We start from the raw sequence: 18906 nt of genomic DNA, 5'->3' as shown, positions 1-18906 counted from the left end.
AGGGAATATAATAAAAAAGGGTCAAACTAAACAATGGCGATGACATGACATTGTGTGATTTCCAACGACCCCTGAAGGCCTCGCAGCCCAATTTTCCAATCACAACCGCACTTGTGGTTGTTGACCAATTTAAAAAAAAACAAAAAAGTCGCATAGGCAGGATTGTGTTTTTCCACTGAAGTCATCTTCAACTTTAGGGTGTTACGACACGAAACTCTCGTCTCTTGTCAGATAACCTAAAACGGGACAGAAGAAACTACGAAGCTAACGGACGCTCACTTTAGCTTTTTTGCCCCTCCACCGTTTCCATTATGGTATGTAACGATAGCATCGATGCTCGCGGTCTGTTTAGCATTTTTCTTTTTATCTCTGCCAGTAATTATGAACTTGAATACACAAAAATATCATAAGACATTTTATTGAAAGAGAAAACGGTGTGCGTGTTGTTTTATAACGCTCAAGAAGGAGGAAATGAAGTTCGTGCGCCACCAGCAGGTCAGCCAGCTTTTCCATAACAAGTTCATTGTGGTGTTGGGAGACTCCAGTAAGTCATGAAAAAGCCCAAAAACCGGGCGACCTTCAGCCTATAATTTCAATCTACCGTAATGTCCATTTGTGACCCTAATTAATGTTCATCTCCCTCTATCTCCAGTTCAGCGGTGTGTCTACAAAGACCTTGTCTTGCTTTTACAGAAAGATGAATACCTCCGCCTGGCACAACTTAAAAGAAAGGCAAGTGATCCCGATCGAGAGATCCCGGTTTAGCGTGTGTACAATTAACGTGTCTTGCCTCCGATTCCTCTCTCAACTGTCTGCAGGGTGAGATGAGTTTTGAACAGGACCGCCTGATGGAAGGAGGTTGCCTCAACTTCATGCACAATGGGACGGGCTACAGGGAGGTCCGGCAGTACCAGTCCCCCCACCACCTGGTCCGTTTTTACTTTGTCACACGTGTCTACTCCGACTACATGAAGAGCATCATGGAGGACTTCTACCGTGGGTTGAAACCAGATTTGGTCATCGTCAACTCCTGCGTTTGGGACATTTCAAGGTAAGTCATAAAGTTATGGTGCTTTTATTTTGGCTTCTTCGTCATACATCTCAGTCGTGCTACGTGCTTTAACCGACCCTCATTGTAGGTACAATTCAAAATGGGAGGCCGGGTACAAGGACAACCTCATAAAGTTTTTTGAAGAACTGCTTTGCGTCCTGCCAGAAGAAAGCTTGGTCATCTGGAACCTCACCATGCCTCTGGGAGAGCGCATCAAAGGGGGGTTCCTGGTTCCTGAGGTACATTCAGAGCAGTAAAACTGCTTACAAGGGATCAAATCCGATTTTCTTTGTAAATGAGACAGGGCGGTTTCTTGTCGCTCTGCTCCGAAACAGATCTCGCACAAGGCGGGTCATCTACGCCACGATGTGATCGAAGCCAATTTCTACAGCGGACTCCTGGCTCAAGACTGCAAGTTGGACGTGCTGGACCTCCACTTCCACTTCCGCCACTGTCTCCGGCATCGCGCCGCCGACGGCGTCCACTGGAACGCCCTGGCCCACCGCCGAATAAGCACCCTGCTGGTGCTACACGCCGCAGACGCCTGGGGCGTGGACCTGCCGCTCAACTCTCTCGGTGACGACGGAGTATTGCCCAAAAAAAAAGAAACGGCTGGTCGTATTCATGCTGACTCGATCCACTTTGTTCTTTCAGCGGACATTTCCGTTGCCCATCTACTGCCAGGCTTGGAAAGTGAGCGGCGTGTCGGTAAGACTCATCGACGCCAAATCAGTTGTTTACGCGCGTTCTAAAACGCACATTTGCTGTGGTTCTGTTCCGCAGTGAGGCCGCCGAGAACCAACTGGTCGCCTCGTCCTCCTCTCGGTGACTTTACCAACTTTTACGTGGACCCTGCGGCCCTCCATTATGCCGTTGACTACGCACCTTACTCTCATCATGGCTGGCCCCCGGCATGTGCGTAATGTCTCACCCTGACGGACGTGCAGGTGCGTCGTCCACTCAACAACCCGTGTTCTACTGGTTGCAGATTACGACGAGCCGTTGGTGATGAGGACCAGGCGCGCCAGGTACCAGTACATGCCTTACACCCATCACAGGCCTCATCAGCACTACTAGACTTCAACAAGGTGGACTTTATTCTTATACATGTTTCTGCACATACAGGAATGTATGCTCAGTTCTCAACACATGCTCCACTTCCATCAAATTTTAGGAGCCAGTTTTATATTTTCTAGATTCTTGAATACTTTTTAAATGCGCGTTTCATATTAAAGGTACCTTTCCGGCAAAGTAAGCCTTTTTATTTTTGTGCTTATTATGTCTGGGGGAATTCTTCCTGATCAGGGTAAAGTTTTCGACACTGCTTGCTAAATATAGTCAAGTGATCTTATTTAATCTTATCTACATACTGACTATTGAGAAAGCAGACTGTTAAAGATGAAAGATGCTCACTTCCATCCCAAATTACCTTGCAAAGCAGAAAAACAAAAAAAACTGATAAATATTGGAACAATGTTCTGAGGGGGCGTTTAAAAAATAAACGATTGCATTTTGAATATTAATTACTCAGATACATACTTGATTTTAAAACACGTTTCTGGCATTAAAGATGAAATTTAGCCTTAAGTGTCGTACGATTACATTCTTACGGGTTACATGCATGAATATTTATAAAACACAAATTCTACCAAGTGATTTGAATTTTGTACAAAGTATTCATTCCATTTAGTTTTCAATAAGTGGTTCCGTTTTATTAGAGAAATTGTACATAAGACACAGGGAGTGCATTTGGTAGAGTATAAATGCAAAAATGAGCTAATTTTCCCTGTAAAGTTGAAAGAGTGAAAAAGTGTTGACGCCTCATTTGGTTGTTGCAACCAGACAAAAAAAGCGGAAAGTAAGCTGCCTCAGACCATGAGGAGGCGATGCACTTGTTGCAGTTGCTGCTGCGACAGGACCAGACGGTGGACTTGCTCCTGTCCGCGAGTACAAGGAATGGCGACACGACCCACAAACACTGTCCCGTCCGTCTTCTCTCCCTTTGCCTGAGGTTACGAAACACGACCGTTTGTTCATTTGTGCGAGCGTGAGAATGTGTGGATTTTGATCTCACCTTGACGAAAGAAGAGACTGGGAAGGTTGCAAAGTCGGAAGGGGCTTTTGCTCCCGGTTGATTGGACACAACGTGTTCAGCGACTTCACCCTGGAAAGAAAACAAGCATTCAGATGCACTTTCAAGTGTTGCGCGCGCATCTCTCTCTCTCTCTCTCTCGCTATAGATATATAGATAAAAAAACCTTGAGTTTGGCTAGAGCGTTGCTGAGGTTGTGGAGTCTGGTGGTCTGCTCCAGCAGCTGGGCGCTGGCGCTCACTAGAGGAAGATGGAGGGAGACAATGTCAGAGTTGGAGTGGTAGGGAGTGGCCACCAGATGCGTCCACACACCTGACGTCTTCCCGGTGATGTCGACCACTTTGACTTCTGCGCTCAGCTTCAGAAGCGTAGCCAGCAGCTGGTCTGTGCGGCGGTAGATGCCCATATTCAGTCCTTCTGGTGGCACCGAGCTCTCCTTGGTCACTTGGGGCAGTTTGGCTGGGCACAGTGGAGGCAGCGAGGCCAGCTGGGCACTCATCTTCTCTGCCTGGATGGTAAACACACTCTTGCTCAAGCAAATAGAAGCTCCAACCCCCTCGAGAAAAACTCTTATCTCCATTCTCCCAAGGACACCTTAAGTCTGACGTTTTCCGTCTTGAGGCGCTTGATGCCCAGTCTCTGAGCTTCAAGCTGCTGCTGGAGGAGAGGAGAGTCCACCACTTGCAATGGTCCTGCCAGCGATTGCGACATAGCTACCGAGGGAGGATATAAAGTAAGCCGCAATGATTCTGACTTGAAATCATCCAGGCTTCTCAGCTTCTTTAAAAATGTACCTCCTGCTGGTCCCTGAACGGCGGAAGCCATTCCGGAAGCAGGCACACCTCGCAAGCCCTCGATGGTCATCTTGGATTGATTATGGATGCGCTGTTTCAGCTCAGCTTTCTCCGCTTCCAGCTGGTCGATGTCGGCTTGCAGGGCATCCATTGTCTCCTCGAATTCCCTGGCAAAAGGAGCGCGGGTGAGACACTGAGCGCGCCAGCACGGGGGTGGCCCACTCGACAAATGATCCTCTCACTTTTCCTTCTTCTTCAGCAAGTCTAGGTTCTTGTCCAATTTGGTCTGGATCTTCTCCACACGCTCATCCGCATCCTTGGTGGACGTGTCCAGCTTCTTCTCCAGCAGGCTCAGACGGACATTGGCCTCACTCAGCTCTTCTCCCTACGAGACAAAACAAAAACAAAACGATTCTTGAACTTGCGCACCAAGTAAGCCTTTTGGACCTCGCCCAACCTTGATCTTGAGGGACTTCTTGAACTCCTTGATGGCTGCTTCTCTGTCCTCTAGCTTCACTCCGAGGCCCTCGGCATCAGTCATCTCGGCTCGGACCGTGGCTGCTCTCAATTCCACGGGAGGACTCTGAGGGAAGAATCGCAAAGTGACCACAAAGTCTCGGATCATTAAAGGCCCACCAGGACACACGAGTGCATACCTTTGCCTGTGGTTTGTCCGCGTCGTACTCTCCTTCCTGCATGGCGGTGGCCATCTTGTTCATAGTAGCAACGATGGCGCTGCAGGACTGACGCAGGCACTCGGTGCCGTTGAGCGCGTGAGAGCCGTACACCTGGGCGAGGGACGAAAACCTCCTTTGAAGCCTCAACCTGGTTGCCTCTGCCCCAAATTTTTCCTGACAATTCCTTACCTGCTCCACGGCCTGACACGCCGTGTCCTCCAATTTGAGCGCATTCAGTCCTTCCTGCTCAGTCAGCGGCGCTGACATCTGAGCTCCGGCCGCCGCCACCTCTTGAAGCACCGCCACCACCCGGGTCAGCTGCCGTCTGCACTCGGTCAGCCCCTCGGACACCTGACGGCGAACCACGGCCACTTCTGCTTAATCATTTCTTGCGATGGAGCTTCATTTGAGTTGACTGCCCACGTGTCCTTCCTTACCTGTGGTCCAAAATTGAGAGCGGCCGGGGCCCCGACGGCATCGGTTCCGGGCATTCGGCGGCGGATCTTTTTGCAAAACTGCTTGATGTCCGAGCAGGACGTGTCCAAGTCCTTCAGGAGAACAGCCAGCGTGGAGTTCTGCTGACCTGTCGCGAGGAACCCACGCAGACGGGCCACCTCCACTCCCATACAGTCCAGGGCACTTTGAGTAAACTGAGGATCAGAAGGCCAATTCAATCCCTTGCGAAATTCCTGCGAGGTTCACGTCCTAAACATGCACCACCAAAAAGAGACTGGTACCTTAATGTGGTCAGATAGCTGCACGGTACAGTCCTCTTTGTGTTCTGCCAGATGAACACTGTACAATTGCTAGAAGCCAGAGTGAAAATTGCTGAGTAAGTTTCTACTGTCGAGGAAGTGGAGAGCAGCTTCTGTTACCTGGTAATACTTGATGGCCTTGGTCAGCGGTTCCACCTGAACAGTCTCGTCCAACTGGTCTTTGTGCAGCAGGTCAATGAAATAATCCAGAGAGCGCTCATGGAAGCTCATTTCCGAGTAGAGCGTGCCCATGCGCTTGAAAACCTCCACCGAGCACATACTCAAAGCCCTGCAACCGGACGGGAGAGTTTATTTCTTCATTTATTTATTTTGCTGATGCGGAGATTGACGACATTTGACAACTTACTGTTCATATTTGTGCAAGGTGGCCTGAAGCAAACTCAGCGAGTACACGAGTCCAGAGGCAAAACTGCGTTGTTCTCCTGGAGGCCCTTTGAGAGCGCTGCCTTGGGCCAGGTTCCCGTTCAGATCGAACTTCTCCTGCGCTTGTTTGCTGATCAGCTCAGCCTATGAGGGACGAGCGGGAATGCTACACAAACGGGACGGACGCGGTGACGGCGTCCGCTTTCGACGGCCTCCCACCTTGCAAATGATCCTGGGGATGAGCAGGAGCACCAGTATGCAGTCGTGGTCCCCGCCGTGACGAAGGAAGGAGTCCGGCATGAAGGAGGTGAGCAGCGCCACCTCCCGGTTGAGCTGAGCCACTTCCATTTTCCTCAGTTCCATCTCGATGGCCTGGTGGACGCACGGCAGTCTTGGGCGCCATGGACTTTGAATCACCGCCGTCCTTGACCTACCTTGGCGTACGCCTTTGTCTCTGCAAACTTGATCTTGAAGTCAAACAGCTCTGCGGGCGGCTGTTGCACTTCGCTACTTTCACTCTGCTGCATCATCAGCTCTTTGTTGGCCTCCTGGCGTGCAAAAACAAACGGCGCTCGGAGCGTCAGGGCGCGGCAACGGCGGCCCCGTCCGGGACGCGCACCCACCTGCAGTCTGTTGGTGAGCTCCCTGTATTTGTTGATGGTCTGCTGGTAATCGGCCACCGTCTCCTGGGCGGCTTCCACCCTCTTGTCCGCCTCACGGACCTTTGCGCCGCTCATGTCTAGCTGCTCCCTCAGCTCCATTTCCGTCTCCCTGGCGTTCTCCTGGAGCTCGTCGTTCATTTCATTGATGGCCTCCTGTTGAAGCAAAGAAGGTTGGCTCGTCACCGACTGACCTTGGCTGTGGACGATATCCGTAAAGCCCGACTGACCAGATCGCTGACGGTTTCTCTCAGCTCCCTGACTTTCTCTTCTAAGTCGAGGTTCCTCTCCGTTAGAGTCTCAACCATCTCCTCAGATCCCAGGGCGGCGTCCACCTGACACACAAAACGCTCAGACACGGAACTCGTTTTGGAACGCGGGTCCGAGCTTCACCTGCTCTTTCAGTTCGTCGACTGTGACTTCGGCCTGCTTGAGCTCCTCCTGCAGTTTTTCCTTCTGAGTCCTCAGGGTCTCCATCTCGGCGTTCTTCTTCTCCATCTGCTTCTGCAGTTTCACGTGCTCCTGTTTCTCAGAGGCAGACAGGTCGCGCATCCTGAGGAGAAGAATTTGTTTCGGTGAAAGGGAGTATTCAAAAGCGCTACCTCAGATTGGTTCTTCAACCTATTTACCTGACTAAGGCCTCCTTCAGTTTGCTGTTCTGCTCCTCGAGCTGTTTCACATGGTAACTGGAGGCGGCGCCATCAGAGCCTGCGGGAGGAACAAAGACGCAGATTACCTTTGAGTCGAGTCCACAAAGGGACATTTGGGAAACGAGCGTGCAGAGGACAGACCTTTCTCTGAAATGTCGTGTCGAAGGATCTCCAGGTCCATGGACAACTCCTCCACTTTCTCCTTCAGCGTTTCCACCTCCACCTGTAGCGACTCTGCACGCTCTTCAGCCATCTCTTTATCCAGAGTGGCCATTTCGATGGCATCCGCTGTGTCGGACATCTCCTCCATGTAGCGGTCCTTAGCCTCTTGAGCGTCGCGGGCTTCCTGGAGGAACAACGCTAGCATCAGGTTGGCAAAAAAAAATCCACATTTTGATGTCGTAATCAATATTACCCTCTTGGCTTCTTTGAGATTTTTTTGTAGCTCGGCCTGCTGCTCCTGCATTTTGCTCTTCCACTCATGCAGCTGCTCCAGTTGGATCTTGTGCTTCTCCAGCTCCTTCAGTTTGGCCTTGTCTTCCGTGCGCTTGGCTTTCAGCGTTTCCAGCTTCTCCTCCAGATCCTTCACCTGACCCCGCAGTGATTCCTCCTCCTGGGAGTAGCACAGGACACAGGTTGGACCGATTCTTACACCCCAAGAAATAAATTGTAATAAATTATTATTATATAAATATTGTAAATAAATTGTTGGGAATAGATTTTTTTTTTTTTGGTATCCCTTCCCATTAACCGCAATTAGTGACCCACCTTACCTTACTCGGAGTAGCTGGAGCAGAAGTTGCGACGTGAGGCATGAGTGGAGCACCCTGGTGGGGGGACAGGCCCACCTCGCTGACATCACCAGATGACAGATTCTCACGAGAGGCCTGACAAAAGAAGGTGGCGGAAATATGATTTCACCATTCATTTGATTTGGCTAGAGCAAGCATTTGCTCTGCGTGCACTTTTAGTTCATCAAGTACATCCCATCTTTGAGCCAAACGGGCCAAATGCACCCGTGTCCACTGTCGCGCTTCACCACTTCCCGAGATACGTGACGTGGCGGAGCATACCGTCAGCGGCAGGCCGGAGCGGCTCGGGGGACGTAGCAAGAGGGAGGGGAGCGAGGTGGCGGGCGCCAGACGCTTTGGCGTGCGCCACTGCCACGGTACGAGCATAAACAACGTGTTACTATGCGGAAGTGAAAATCGGCGTCCGTTCCGCCCTCAAAACAAAATCCTTCATATGACAGGATGAACTTTGACCATGATCTCACCTTGATAGAACGGCGGGTAGAGGACTGGAGGAGAGGAGGAATGCGCACACGAAACAAGGTAAGAGATTAGCAACAAAGGAATAGCAAACCAGGTGAGTGTCTCTTGACTGGTTAAAGTTAATTAAAAAAAAAAAAAAAAATCCCCACTCGGAACGCAAAAAAAAAAAAAAAAAAAGCAACACGTCACTTCATGCAACTGTGTCAAAGGACCTCACAAGCTTGCACAAAATAACGTGTGCATGCTTCCACCCAACACAAAGTGTACGTGCAAAATCAACGTGCAAGTCTGAGTGGCCCAAAAAAAAAAGATTTTGGAGCCTTGTGCCGATGCATTTTTTTTTTTTTTTTTAAGGGAGGAGTTTGAGAATATCAATTGTTAAATGAGTGGCGTTAACATAAAGCAAAACACACACACACAAAAAGACCTAGAAACATTTCTACCTTCTTGGCGCTTACGGGTGCCTGGAAAATATTTTTTTTAGGAACAAAACAACTTGTGTTTAATCAATAAATCATGCGCTAAATGATGATTGCATACCTGTTTACTTGTTTTGGGAATCTCTGGGATATCTGCTGGAGCAAAGTCATATTTCATGAAATTGATTCCTTGTAACTTTTAAAAGTTTACCAATGTCCACCTTTTTGTCTGAGGATCCTGGAGGCACCAGACTCGGGAGTGTCGGGAGATGTCGCACTGGAGCCGTCATCGACCACCTGGATCTGCATACGGAGCGACGCATGACAAATATTAGGTTCAAGACACACACGTTGCCTCATGAGCGCTTAACGCCGTCCATCTCACAAACCTGAGTCTGTCTGACAAATATTCCATGGTTCTCCTCGCAGGTGAAGTAGCGCTTCCCCTGCACGGTGCCGTCGTTCTTGCCTTTGGGCTCGTTGAGGATGACACCCACCCATTTGCCAGAGGCAAACAGGGTCGCTCCAATGAAGGCGACAGTGCCACGCTGGCCTTTTCCGATCACTTCCACCACAGAACCAATCTAGGAGGCACGAACAGGGCAGGTATTTGGATGAACTGAAGCCTTCATTTTTTCCCATCAGTGTTTGCAAATGACCTTTGGAGCTTTCCCACTTTCCACAGTTCCCCCGCTGCTCATTCTGCTGATCAATGGGCTCGTTAGCTGGTGGATTGTGGAAATGGAGGACAGAAAAACAATATAGTTAATATACATCCTTACGTAAGATGAGACGAGCGATGGTGGTCATTTTGATATTCTTTAAATCATTTGGATCCATTATCTTAAAATGTTGGGTCAGCAAAACAGCTGATATCGTTTGCCAGTCACATGCGGCAGACCACAGTAGGCCGCTTCAAATCTTATCTCTTGAATTGCCCCAGCTTGCACAAAGACCCCCATTCAAAACGAAGCAGGTCACGCTAACTCATGTCGCCTAATGCTTTGAACCACAGGGGAGAAACGGGATAGAAAAAACTTTTCATCATACAAGCAGGAGCAAGAATCAATTCGCTTTTTATAAACTTGTGTAAAAGTCGTTTAATTTTTCTCTTCTCATCAAGATGGAGACGCAAGATAATCCGAGGTAACTCACACTTCTGAAATGAGGTGAGTCTTTCAAATGGAAACCTTTCCCCCCCCCCCCCCCCAAAGTATTAATTGTGGGGTTTTAGTCAGGACTATTCCGCTGTCTTTCTAGTTACTTACCTGGGGTGTGTAAGAATGCCTCCTATTCATAGCCATGGCAATTCAAATTAAAATAATAATACAAGGTAGTTCCAAATACTCAAACGACTCAACTCAAGTGTTGTTTTTTGTTCATGATGCTTTCCCTTTCCAAGCATTTAGAGGAGTGGCCCAAGTGGCGCATCACTAAACGTCACTACTGAGACGAAAGGGGGGGGGGGCGAGATATTGCCCATGTCAACATTGAAACAGCTGTTGAAAATGTTCGTTGACGCTGCAGGGGAACGCAAGTTAGACTGAGGCAAAATCACCAACAACAATTTATGATGATGAGCTGTATTAACTTGTCACTCCCGATCTGTCCTGCTCATACTGCGCATGGCAGTGGATTTGGTGTGGTTTCCTTGTCCTGTTAAGTCTGACTGCCTCACCCTTTCACCTAAGTGATATAGAGGTTCGTTTTAGCCGAGCTAGATTGTCAAGGGTGTTATTCACCCTCCATAACCAAAGTGATCTTGGGGTTTATTTTTTAAAATTGAACTCAACCCCAACTGTCATCTGCTAACACAAGGCTTCCATGACTGATGTCGATCAACAGCACAATTCCATCATAGCTTTCTGTTAAGCTAATGTCAGCATAACCAATGTAACGCTGCACCCTTTTTTCATATAACAAGAGCACTCGAGACACTCGCGGTTTAAAATCACGACTTTTCACACTCACGCTTAAAATACAACCTTTTGGTGTATCACCTAGGAATGTTGATTTCAAGTGATCGTTGCTATTTTTCCTCCTTGTTTTCCTTGGTCGCTTCCTTGCTCCTTTTCTTCTTTTGCCTTTCTTGCGCACTACCGCCACCTTGTGGTGTGGAATCGCAATCAAGGAAATTTACACTACAGTAGTTTATCTTTTGTGAGCGCCGTATTACTCAAATAAGATACACAAGTAGTGTATTTCCACACAATATTCACACATATTGTAAAATTATTTATTTATTTATTTATTTATTTATTTATTTATTTATTTATTTATTTATTTATTTATTTATTTATTTATTTATTTATTTGAACAGGTACGGTCTCCTCACTTCCGGTGGTCTGTCATGCACAAAGGTTGATTTGAAACAGCGCCCCTTACAGCGAGCCGATGCATTACACGCATTTATGGCATTTTTGTCTTGTAATTATGTTCAATGCAAAAGTAAATATTATTCTGTCCCGTTTATCCCACTTCACTATTAGCTTTATTTGCGTCACAGGTTGAGTAAATATGCACGAATCTGTCAAACCATGACTGAGCATTATAATTGCGATCGTGTTTTCCTAAACTAAAACTATAATAAATTGTTTTTGTCAGTTTCGTGCGCGTCTTGTCATGATCTAGAGGCCCAGGCTGAATTGACCAATCAGGCTGCGGAGGAGAGGCTGTGCCGTGTCCCGGTTGGAAGCCACACACACCGGCTTCCACAGCTCCAGACAGATCCGGCCGCGCCGCTCCGTGGTGTGGTGACAAGCGCGTCAAGACAGCGCCTGTCAAACTTGGAACTCTTGAGAGAAAGGTGGAAACGCGTTCGAGGTGATTAACGGTGACTTTAACAAAACTTTGCGTTGTTTTGTTTTTCTTTTTCGAGCTTGAGACGGTTGTTTGTTTGTTTTCAAGCTTACCAAGTTCGAATCGGACTTCCGGGTTTTTCTTGCAAAATAAAGTTACCACCATCGAAATCAAGAAGAAATTTGGGGCACTTTCGCGTTTTATATGAAAAGACTTTTGGACTACGTTCCGGTTTTGCCATTAACTCCCCAGGTAACTTGCTGGTTTCGTCTTTGTGGCAGGATGATTTTAAATTCCTTGTCATTTAAACGCTCCGGTATGATTGCAATGCGTATTGTCAGCAAATCGGTGCAAACAAATATTTGCGACGAATTTAAGTCGATTTACTTTCGCAAAGACAAAACTTGTGAAAACTCTTCCAAATAGTTTGGTGTCGAATCAAGGGCGTGGATCTGAATTGTGACACGTTACGTCATTTAGGTTTCATTTCGAGTCTGCACACAGCAGTGATTGAAGTCTTTCAAAACCCCCAAGCGTATTTCGTGCAGTCACTTATTAGTTTGTGCACTTTCTCGATATTATTCCGTTAGAGGCATTTATAAACAGCATCAAAACAAATAGGCTCCCAGCTCACGATTTACACCAAATGATAATAATAATTTAAAAAAAAAAAGGTCTGTCTAAAGTGTCCCACCACATCAATTCAGCTTATTATATATTATAAATCTCCAATACGTGTTGACACCCAGTCACGATTTAACTTGTGTATTGTTTGGTATTTTAAGGATGTTTCGGCGGTTTGGCAAATTTCTTTTCTTTTGGGAGGAGGAATGCATTGACTTTGCTGCCTCACAGAATTTCGACAAAATTTCAAAAAAATTATTGTGTCATTTATAAATTTCTGAAATGTATCATTTTAATGTGTCTGTAAGGCCACACTCATCAAATTCATTGCCTCATCTGAATGTTTTCTGCGCACGTATTTGCTGTTTAGACCATGTCTGACGGAGATCTGGTCAAGAAAATGCTAAGGGTCATCCTCCAAGCCAACAAGGGAGGACTATCGCTGTCCCGCCTGCAGTCCGAGTACAAGGAGCTGACCGGTGAACAGATTCCACATAAGCAGATGGGACACAACCATCTGGACACTCTGCTGGCCAGCATGCCCTCGGTCGTCCGCGTGGACCGCAGCCGCTCTGGGGAGGTGCGAGCGTCCTTGCAAACAGTCTAATCCGGTTGAAGGAGATTTAGAAAACTGAGCCTCGCCGATCAGTCACATCCTCATTGATACAAACAGCCAGCTATCTAATAATGGCTTTTTTTTTTTGGTATGTCTCCAGTTGGTGTATTTTGCCTCTGCGGATAAAGAGACGGCCCACGTTGCCAAGGTGATGGCTCGCCAGCGCGGTTCCAAGAAAACTGGGCGGCCCCACGTGGTGAACACCCAGATGAGGGTCAAGCCAACGGCCTTGCTTGTCTTCAACGGTACACTCAAAGTTTTTGGGAGCGTCATGGTTAGATTGACAAAATGAGAATGTCGGAGCTTTTTATATTGCGCTGAGGCGAAAATCTATAAAATCCACAATATTTGTGGGCAGCGTTGAAAGGCACGAGTGTTTGTGAGTAACATGTTCACTGCAATTAACATGCTTTGTAATTCAATAAAATGATCTAATATGAGGTCATCATAGAGTTGCTGCTCACATACTGCCCAGACCCTTCTTAGTTTGGTCCTAACGTTTGCCGTGCCTCCACTAGAGAGTGTGATTCTGCAGAATGTACTCGGTGAGGGTAAGGGGGGGGGGGGGGGGGTCTTGTAGGTGGAAGAGAGAGCGCTATAGGGGAAGAAAACGAAAGGCAGCACAATGCTCGCGTAAGAGCTATCGAGCAAGAATGACAGCGAGCCACGCTGAGAATTAGCCACGAGACAACAGCGGCTGATTCATGCATCAGCCTCTACACCACCCGCAATTTGAATATTCAGGGAGAGTCAGACCTGGATCGGACTGCGAGTTTGCCGACGTGACGCTCGTCTGCTGCTTTTAACATTCGCCGTAGGTACGCATGGCTGTGTCATTGATCCAAGTATTTGGGGTCTCCTGTGTGACACGTGCCGTCTAATTCGATACTGCATCCTCTCAGCGTGTACGTGTGCTTCGATGCAGCAAAACCTCAAACCTCCCTGAGGCAGCCGAGCCACCGCGGACGGAGCGGCGGCAGAGGAGGAGGTGGCGGCGGCGGCGGCCGGGGCTCCGGACATGGAGACCACAGACAATCCCGGGAGGTGAAGGATGGACAGTCGGAGGGCAGGTCCAAGATGGCCAACCAGACCACACCCGGCAGGTAAATAAACCCGCGACTCTTTGGCCAGCCACAGTTGACTCGGAAAACAACCCAGTGACATCATCATCATTGTCCCGCGGCGGTACAATGGGGTGCAAACCTTCCTAATCCTTCTATTCTCTGCTAGATTAACCCATGTAAACCAAACTAGAGTGAATCAGCACATCTAACGGAGCCCTCTGGAGCTTTTATGTTGACAGCCGTCGGGTTGTATCGCGCAAACCTCCATTCGGTTGTTTGGCAGGAAGTCGTCGATTCATCACCATGGAAGCAGAAACAAAAACAAAAAAAAATGCCGTTCTGGATCTGTCCAATGAAATTTTGTTTGCTAAGACAGGACTGACTTTTAGGTTTGGGCTCCTCACCATGTGACACGGAGCCAGTACTAGCAATTTCTTGGAAAACTAAGACTAAGGTCCCGTGTCCAGGTCGGAAAAGAGGATGACGCTCCCGTCACGCTTTCAGAAGGAGGTACAGGCTCACATTTCCAGAAACACCCAACACGCTTGTCGTAAGTCTCCGTTTCGTCTCCTGAGTCGTTATTCAAATAAATCTTCAATCTCGTCCTGATCTTTGTCTGCATCTCAACTCCAGAAACGTCCCATTTGAATGAGAATTTGGACTCGGGCAAAAGCAAAGTGTACAACCCTCAGCAGGTCCAGAGCTGCATCAAGGACATCCTGTCCCTGTACAGCAACGGTTTCTGGGTGTCCAAGCTGCCTCAGATCTACAAAGAGCTCTACAAACAGGACCTGCCAAGCGAGGCCATCCGAGACCTGGAGACCTGGAAGCACATATGCACCGTAAGTTCTTGGGGAATGTCATGCCGTGGTGGTATGTAATCAGCGTCTTTTTGATTATTTTTTTTTTTGTCTCTCCAGATCGAGCGAACATGCAGCAGTAACCCGTCTGAGCTGCTTCTCTACCCGGCCAAGGAGCGGACGAGCGGATCCGGTCCTCCTTCAGCTTGTGTCTCTTCTTCCAGCTCCCCACCTGACAAGCCCTCGCAGTACCCCGACCAACGATTAAAACAATCCGGCTCACAGCCTCCTTCGTCCTCGTCATCCCCCAGCCCGCCCTCGTCGCCAGGTTCCCTTAGCCCCGAGCTGAAGCAGAAACTGGAGGAACTTCTGCTCAAATATTCCAGCGGGCTGTGGGCCCACGCGCTGCCGAAGCTCTTCCAGGACACTTATAAAGTCAGAATGAAAAAAAGCAGAAAGAAAACCACTCCAAACTTCTCATTCCCGTGTGGTGGTGCGCTTGAATGTTTTCTCTTTTCTTGAATCAGACCAAACTGCCTGCGCACGTCCTGGATAACCTTCACCTCCTCTCCGACATCTGCACCGTCGACTACCCGATGCCCGACAACCCCAAGAGGGCCATCTTGTATCGGAGGAACACAGGAGGAGGAGACGAGAACCGTAACAGGAGAAGCTCGTCGGCCAGTGAGGAGGAACAGAAAATGAAGGCGAGACCTTGCGAGCGCTCGGTGCCTCCTCTGCAGATCCCCAAAGAGGAATATCCCTCCGTGCTGGTGGTGGAAGCCACAAACACCAACAAAGTCATTTTGAGGTACATGAGATGTTTTGAAGCGGATGAGGTGGCCCCTTCTCACCGTGTCCTTCTTGGTTTGAAGGTACATCGGTGAGAACTACTCGCAGGCTCAGGAGCGTTTGGAGGATGAAATGAGGGAATTTTACAGCCCGGGCAAGTTCACGCTTTGCTCAGCGCCGCCGTCGGGCCAACTCGTAGCCGTCAAAACCGAGGAGGAGGAAGTTCTGAGAGCTCAGGTGTGCGAGCTCTTGGTGGATAAGGTGAAGGTGAGAGGTTAGGAGGTTTTGATTTCAAACACCTGCCCAATTTTTTTTTTTCTCTTCAAGAATTTCAAATTGCCCCTGCGGCTTTCCAGGTGTACTTTGTGGATCATGGTTTCTCCGAAGTGGTTAGCAAAGGCAAACTTTTCGAGCTGGACGAAAGGTTCTTGAAACTACCTTTCCAAGCCACCAAGAGCAAACTGGCAGGTGAGAGGGAAAATGCCGACGTTTCCTTCGGCATCTATTCTGGAATTTTCTGTGTCCAGGTCTGGAGCCCTTCAGTCAGGAGCCCGCTGTGCTGAAGACTTTGGAGGCCATGGCGAGCGGCCGCATCCTATTGGCCGAAATCCTGCAGAGGGGGCAGACCCCTTTGATGGTCTTGTACGACACGTCGCAGGATGACGACGTTAACATCAACGCCGCCTGCATGAACGCTCTGCAGGACAAGAGCCTCGCCAGTCCCTTGCAGGTCAAAAGGGGGAGGGGCCAACTGCTGCCCACCTTCTCAGGATTTCCAATCTATAAAATCTTTTTTCTTTTTTTCCTCAGGTCAACAGCGCTTATATGAATGTGACCGTCACCAGCGTCTGCTCTGATGGGACCATCTACTGTCAGCTCCCCTCCAGAGGTCTGGCCAAACTCAACGAGATCCTCGACAACATCGAGACCTACTTCCACGCGCAGGTGACTTTAAATACGCTCATGGAGCGTGTTGTTGATTTTGTCTGACATTTCAGCCTCTGAAGAGTCTTTTGTGAATGTGTCGCTGGTGTCTGAAATTAGCGGATGGATTGAGATTAGGTTGATAATCTGGATTTGATCCTTGGCCAAGCCACTTAGGCTGTGAGCAGCACGGCCTCACCGCTCTCCTTTAAAGCTTTACGTGGATGTTTACGGAAACGTGGCTCGTCCACGCATTGCAGAGGAAATCTCACCCCGCCTCATTTCTGACTCATGAAATTAATGTTCCTCCCAGGTAACGTCAGAGTTTCTGGTCTCCAGGCCATTCTGCGGCAAAGGATGCGTGGCTCGATACAAAGGCAGATGGGCCCGCGTGGAAGTAAGACTGCGTGAAAAGAAACAAACTGCCCGTATGACAAACCGACAATTTTCTATTTCTTATTTAGATCACAAATCTGCACGGCAGCAGAGTGTTGGACATCCTCTTCCTTGACGTGGGAGTCCAGGCTTCCGTAGAAGTCTTTGAGCTCAGGGAGATTCCACACAAGTTCCTCCGTGACCTCGTGGCCATCCCACCGCAGGTTGGCATGACAAAACAAAACAAAACAAAACAAACAACAAATCAAACAAACAGCGAGTTTGGTCTATCATCGACTCATGTCTAGGCTGTCAAGTGCCGCCTGGCAGACCTCTCTGTCAGCGTAGGATCCTGGAGTCCAGATACTGTCCAGTGGCTTCGGGAGAAAGTTCTCAACACCACTGACTGCAGCATGAAGGTCATTCAGTACTCACGTTTTTTTTTTTTTCCCCTGACGACGCGGAGTGAAAATGTTCATCATATGTGAAATTTGCACCTGAAGGTGGCCAAGGTGGACAAAAGCAAACAGTGCGTCTACGTTCACCTCTTCACCGACAAGAACTTCCACGACCCAGCTTGTAGTGTCAACCACCAGATGGCCCGCTCGGACCTGTTCAAACAGCAACCTGATGTCTATCTGACCAGCCACAGGTGCCTTGAACGCTTTGGAACGACACCTCTGACCATTTCCCCCCTCCACTTTGTCATTCCTTGTCATTTTTGTCATAGTCCCATCAAGATCTCCACACTCGCCGCACCCAGCAAGATTTCGCGCGATGGAGACCTCACCAACGGCAGTCCTAAGTCGGTGGCAACCAAGACTTACCTCCGAAAAATTCCGGCCGGACCCAAAGGACCTGCCGGCAGCCCGCCTGGGGCTCAGTCAGGCCCTTCATCCGCTTTCCAGCTGCCACCGTTGCTAACCCTGCCCCCTGCAGGTCAGCATCTCCATTCCTGTCATTTCTGTCTGTACACGACCTGACTTTTTTGGGGGGTCACGTCCAGGGAACAATATGGACGTGTACGTATCAGTGGCGTGCCATCCGGGCCACTTTGTCCTCCAGCCCTGGAGGGATATGTACAAGCTGGTGGTGCTGATGGGGGAGATGATCCTCTTTTACAACCAAACGGACGACAGACCTCTGAGCGTGCAGAAGAATCACATCTACGCCGCCAAGGTGGAGAACAAGTGAGTGAAGCACTTCACAAGTCAACATCACGGAACTTCTGAACGTGTGCACACTTCCTTCTCTCCGTGCAGCTGGTACCGCGTTTTAGTGAAGGGCGTTCTCAGCAATGGGCTGGTGTCCGTTTACGAGTTGGACTACGGAAAGCACGAGCTGGTCAGCTGCACGCAGCTGCGAGCTCTTCACAAGGAGTTCAGACAGCTGCCCTTCCAGGGAATCACCGCTCAGCTAGCCGGTAAGTTTTGCATCCAAAACCCAACCAAGGCACCTTCCTTTTCACCCGTCTCGGCCCTCAGGAGTGAAGACGAGGCAGTGGTCCGAGGAAGCTTCCATCGTCTTCAGAAACCACGTGGAGAAGAAGCCCCTCGTGGCCCAGCTGGAGGCCGCACAGGAGGCGGCAAACTCCTGGGACAGGAAGCTGATCGTTTTCCTGGTGGACACCTCGCAGCAGGATTGCGACATCTGGGTGCACGACATCATGGCCGAGTTTGTGGACAAACTCCCCGATGAATAAAACTGTGGACAACCTCAGCTTTGCTCCTTGGTCTCCGACAAGAGCTGAGACATTTTTCAAACAATTCCCGGGACTGAAAGGAATGGACATAAGAGACTGAAGGTTAAGTGGAGTAAAATATCGCCCCCCCCCTCCCTGTGGCCGTTTTTGAGACTACATCTAGAACTTGATTGCGTGAGTGCAGTGCCGCAGAAATAGTGTCAAACACGGCTGAGCTACGCCGTTTGAGTCGCGATGGCAATTATTTGCACCCTTTCCAAATAATACGCAGAGATCATTAGAAATTAACCAATGCATGTCAGTTTAAAATGAACGCGCCACATTCCATTTATTTTTTAAATGCTGTTGAAAGCGCTGAGCTGCACTGTTGACTAATTTATTATTGCCTGGAATCTTGCATTTTATTTAACATTAAGATATCGACTTGTGGAATAAAGTCAATGTGACAGAAAATT

At 48.8% G+C, this 18906-nt stretch overlaps 3 protein-coding genes across 14 annotated transcripts; 2 read left to right on the top strand and 1 right to left on the bottom strand.

The window, feature by feature from the left end:
• Nucleotides 1–82: 82 nt before the first annotated feature.
• On the top strand, nucleotides 83–2306 carry fam113 (family with sequence similarity 113). Of its 2 annotated transcripts, none has more exons than XM_068650256.1 (9): nucleotides 83–314; nucleotides 466–544; nucleotides 653–732; nucleotides 819–1051; nucleotides 1140–1290; nucleotides 1387–1627; nucleotides 1706–1759; nucleotides 1835–1966; nucleotides 2040–2306. In XM_068650256.1, the coding sequence occupies exons 1-9, from the start codon at nucleotides 312–314 to the stop codon at nucleotides 2126–2128; spliced, it is 1062 nt and encodes a 353-aa protein (XP_068506357.1). In that variant the 5' UTR covers nucleotides 83–311; the 3' UTR covers nucleotides 2129–2306. The 2 variants fall into 2 exon arrangements, with proteins under 2 accessions (XP_068506357.1, XP_049574215.1); XM_049718258.1 differs by having other exon boundaries at nucleotides 463–544.
• A 430-nt stretch (nucleotides 2307–2736) lies between these two features.
• Nucleotides 2737–10887, bottom strand: dctn1a (dynactin 1a). Of its 7 annotated transcripts, none has more exons than XM_049716844.2 (30): nucleotides 10741–10887; nucleotides 9415–9480; nucleotides 9145–9339; nucleotides 8977–9058; nucleotides 8877–8911; nucleotides 8780–8800; nucleotides 8339–8362; nucleotides 7836–7949; nucleotides 7478–7675; nucleotides 7204–7408; nucleotides 7042–7120; nucleotides 6806–6965; nucleotides 6643–6747; nucleotides 6377–6568; nucleotides 6188–6301; nucleotides 5973–6125; nucleotides 5737–5897; nucleotides 5490–5658; nucleotides 5352–5420; nucleotides 5052–5264; nucleotides 4804–4965; nucleotides 4594–4725; nucleotides 4395–4520; nucleotides 4180–4322; nucleotides 3938–4104; nucleotides 3738–3856; nucleotides 3456–3651; nucleotides 3310–3383; nucleotides 3126–3215; nucleotides 2737–3057 (listed from the first exon to the last, which is right to left on the bottom strand). In XM_049716844.2, exons 2-30 carry the CDS (start codon nucleotides 9454–9456, stop codon nucleotides 2920–2922), a joined length of 3678 nt encoding a protein of 1225 aa, XP_049572801.1. In that variant the 5' UTR covers nucleotides 9457–9480; nucleotides 10741–10887; the 3' UTR covers nucleotides 2737–2919. The 7 variants fall into 7 exon arrangements, with proteins under 7 accessions (XP_049572801.1, XP_049572785.1, XP_049572829.1 ...); XM_049716828.2 differs by having other exon boundaries at nucleotides 10756–10873; XM_049716872.2 differs by having other exon boundaries at nucleotides 8877–8908; nucleotides 10756–10873.
• A 527-nt stretch (nucleotides 10888–11414) lies between these two features.
• Nucleotides 11415–18904, top strand: tdrd7b (tudor domain containing 7 b). Of its 5 annotated transcripts, none has more exons than XM_049717242.1 (20): nucleotides 11415–11578; nucleotides 12549–12758; nucleotides 12895–13039; nucleotides 13720–13897; nucleotides 14326–14408; nucleotides 14492–14700; nucleotides 14779–15093; nucleotides 15186–15469; nucleotides 15534–15717; nucleotides 15807–15918; nucleotides 15978–16180; nucleotides 16261–16395; nucleotides 16688–16771; nucleotides 16839–16973; nucleotides 17058–17168; nucleotides 17253–17401; nucleotides 17480–17688; nucleotides 17756–17939; nucleotides 18012–18172; nucleotides 18234–18904. In XM_049717242.1, the coding sequence occupies exons 2-20, from the start codon at nucleotides 12552–12554 to the stop codon at nucleotides 18449–18451; spliced, it is 3306 nt and encodes a 1101-aa protein (XP_049573199.1). In that variant the 5' UTR covers nucleotides 11415–11578; nucleotides 12549–12551; the 3' UTR covers nucleotides 18452–18904. The 5 variants fall into 5 exon arrangements, with proteins under 5 accessions (XP_049573199.1, XP_049573271.1, XP_049573154.1 ...); XM_049717314.2 differs by having other exon boundaries at nucleotides 11420–11561; XM_049717197.2 differs by lacking the exon at nucleotides 11415–11578 and adding an exon at nucleotides 11640–11806.
• Nucleotides 18905–18906: the final 2 nt, after the last annotated feature.

Source organism: Syngnathus scovelli, chromosome 1 (assembly GCF_024217435.2).
Source record: "Syngnathus scovelli strain Florida chromosome 1, RoL_Ssco_1.2, whole genome shotgun sequence".
Lineage (NCBI taxonomy): Eukaryota > Metazoa > Chordata > Actinopteri > Syngnathiformes > Syngnathidae > Syngnathus > Syngnathus scovelli.
This window is presented reverse-complemented; position numbering and strand designations above follow the sequence as displayed.

Bases quoted from the DNA above. Each gene is read 5' to 3' on its own strand.
- fam113 (XM_049718258.1), top strand. The intron at 1,291-1,386 runs GTACATTCAGAG...GCTCCGAAACAG, and splicing joins GGGGGTTCCTGGTTCCTGAG to ATCTCGCACAAGGCGGGTCA. The intron at 1,967-2,039 runs GTGCGTAATGTC...TACTGGTTGCAG, and splicing joins TCATGGCTGGCCCCCGGCAT to ATTACGACGAGCCGTTGGTG.
- dctn1a (XM_049716844.2), bottom strand. From the start codon at position 9,456: ATGAGCAGCGGGGGAACTGTGGAAAGTGGGAAAGCTCCAAAG. The intron at 7,121-7,203 runs GTCTGTCCTCTG...TTCCTCCCGCAG, and splicing joins ACACGACATTTCAGAGAAAG to GCTCTGATGGCGCCGCCTCC. The intron at 6,966-7,041 runs GTAAATAGGTTG...TCTTCTCCTCAG, and splicing joins CTGAAGGAGGCCTTAGTCAG to GATGCGCGACCTGTCTGCCT.
- tdrd7b (XM_049717197.2), top strand. From the start codon at position 11,759: ATGAAAAGACTTTTGGACTACGTTCCGGTTTTGCCATTAACTCCCCAG. The intron at 13,040-13,719 runs GTACACTCAAAG...GCTTCGATGCAG, and splicing joins GGCCTTGCTTGTCTTCAACG to CAAAACCTCAAACCTCCCTG. The intron at 17,402-17,479 runs GTGCCTTGAACG...TTTTTGTCATAG, and splicing joins GTCTATCTGACCAGCCACAG to TCCCATCAAGATCTCCACAC.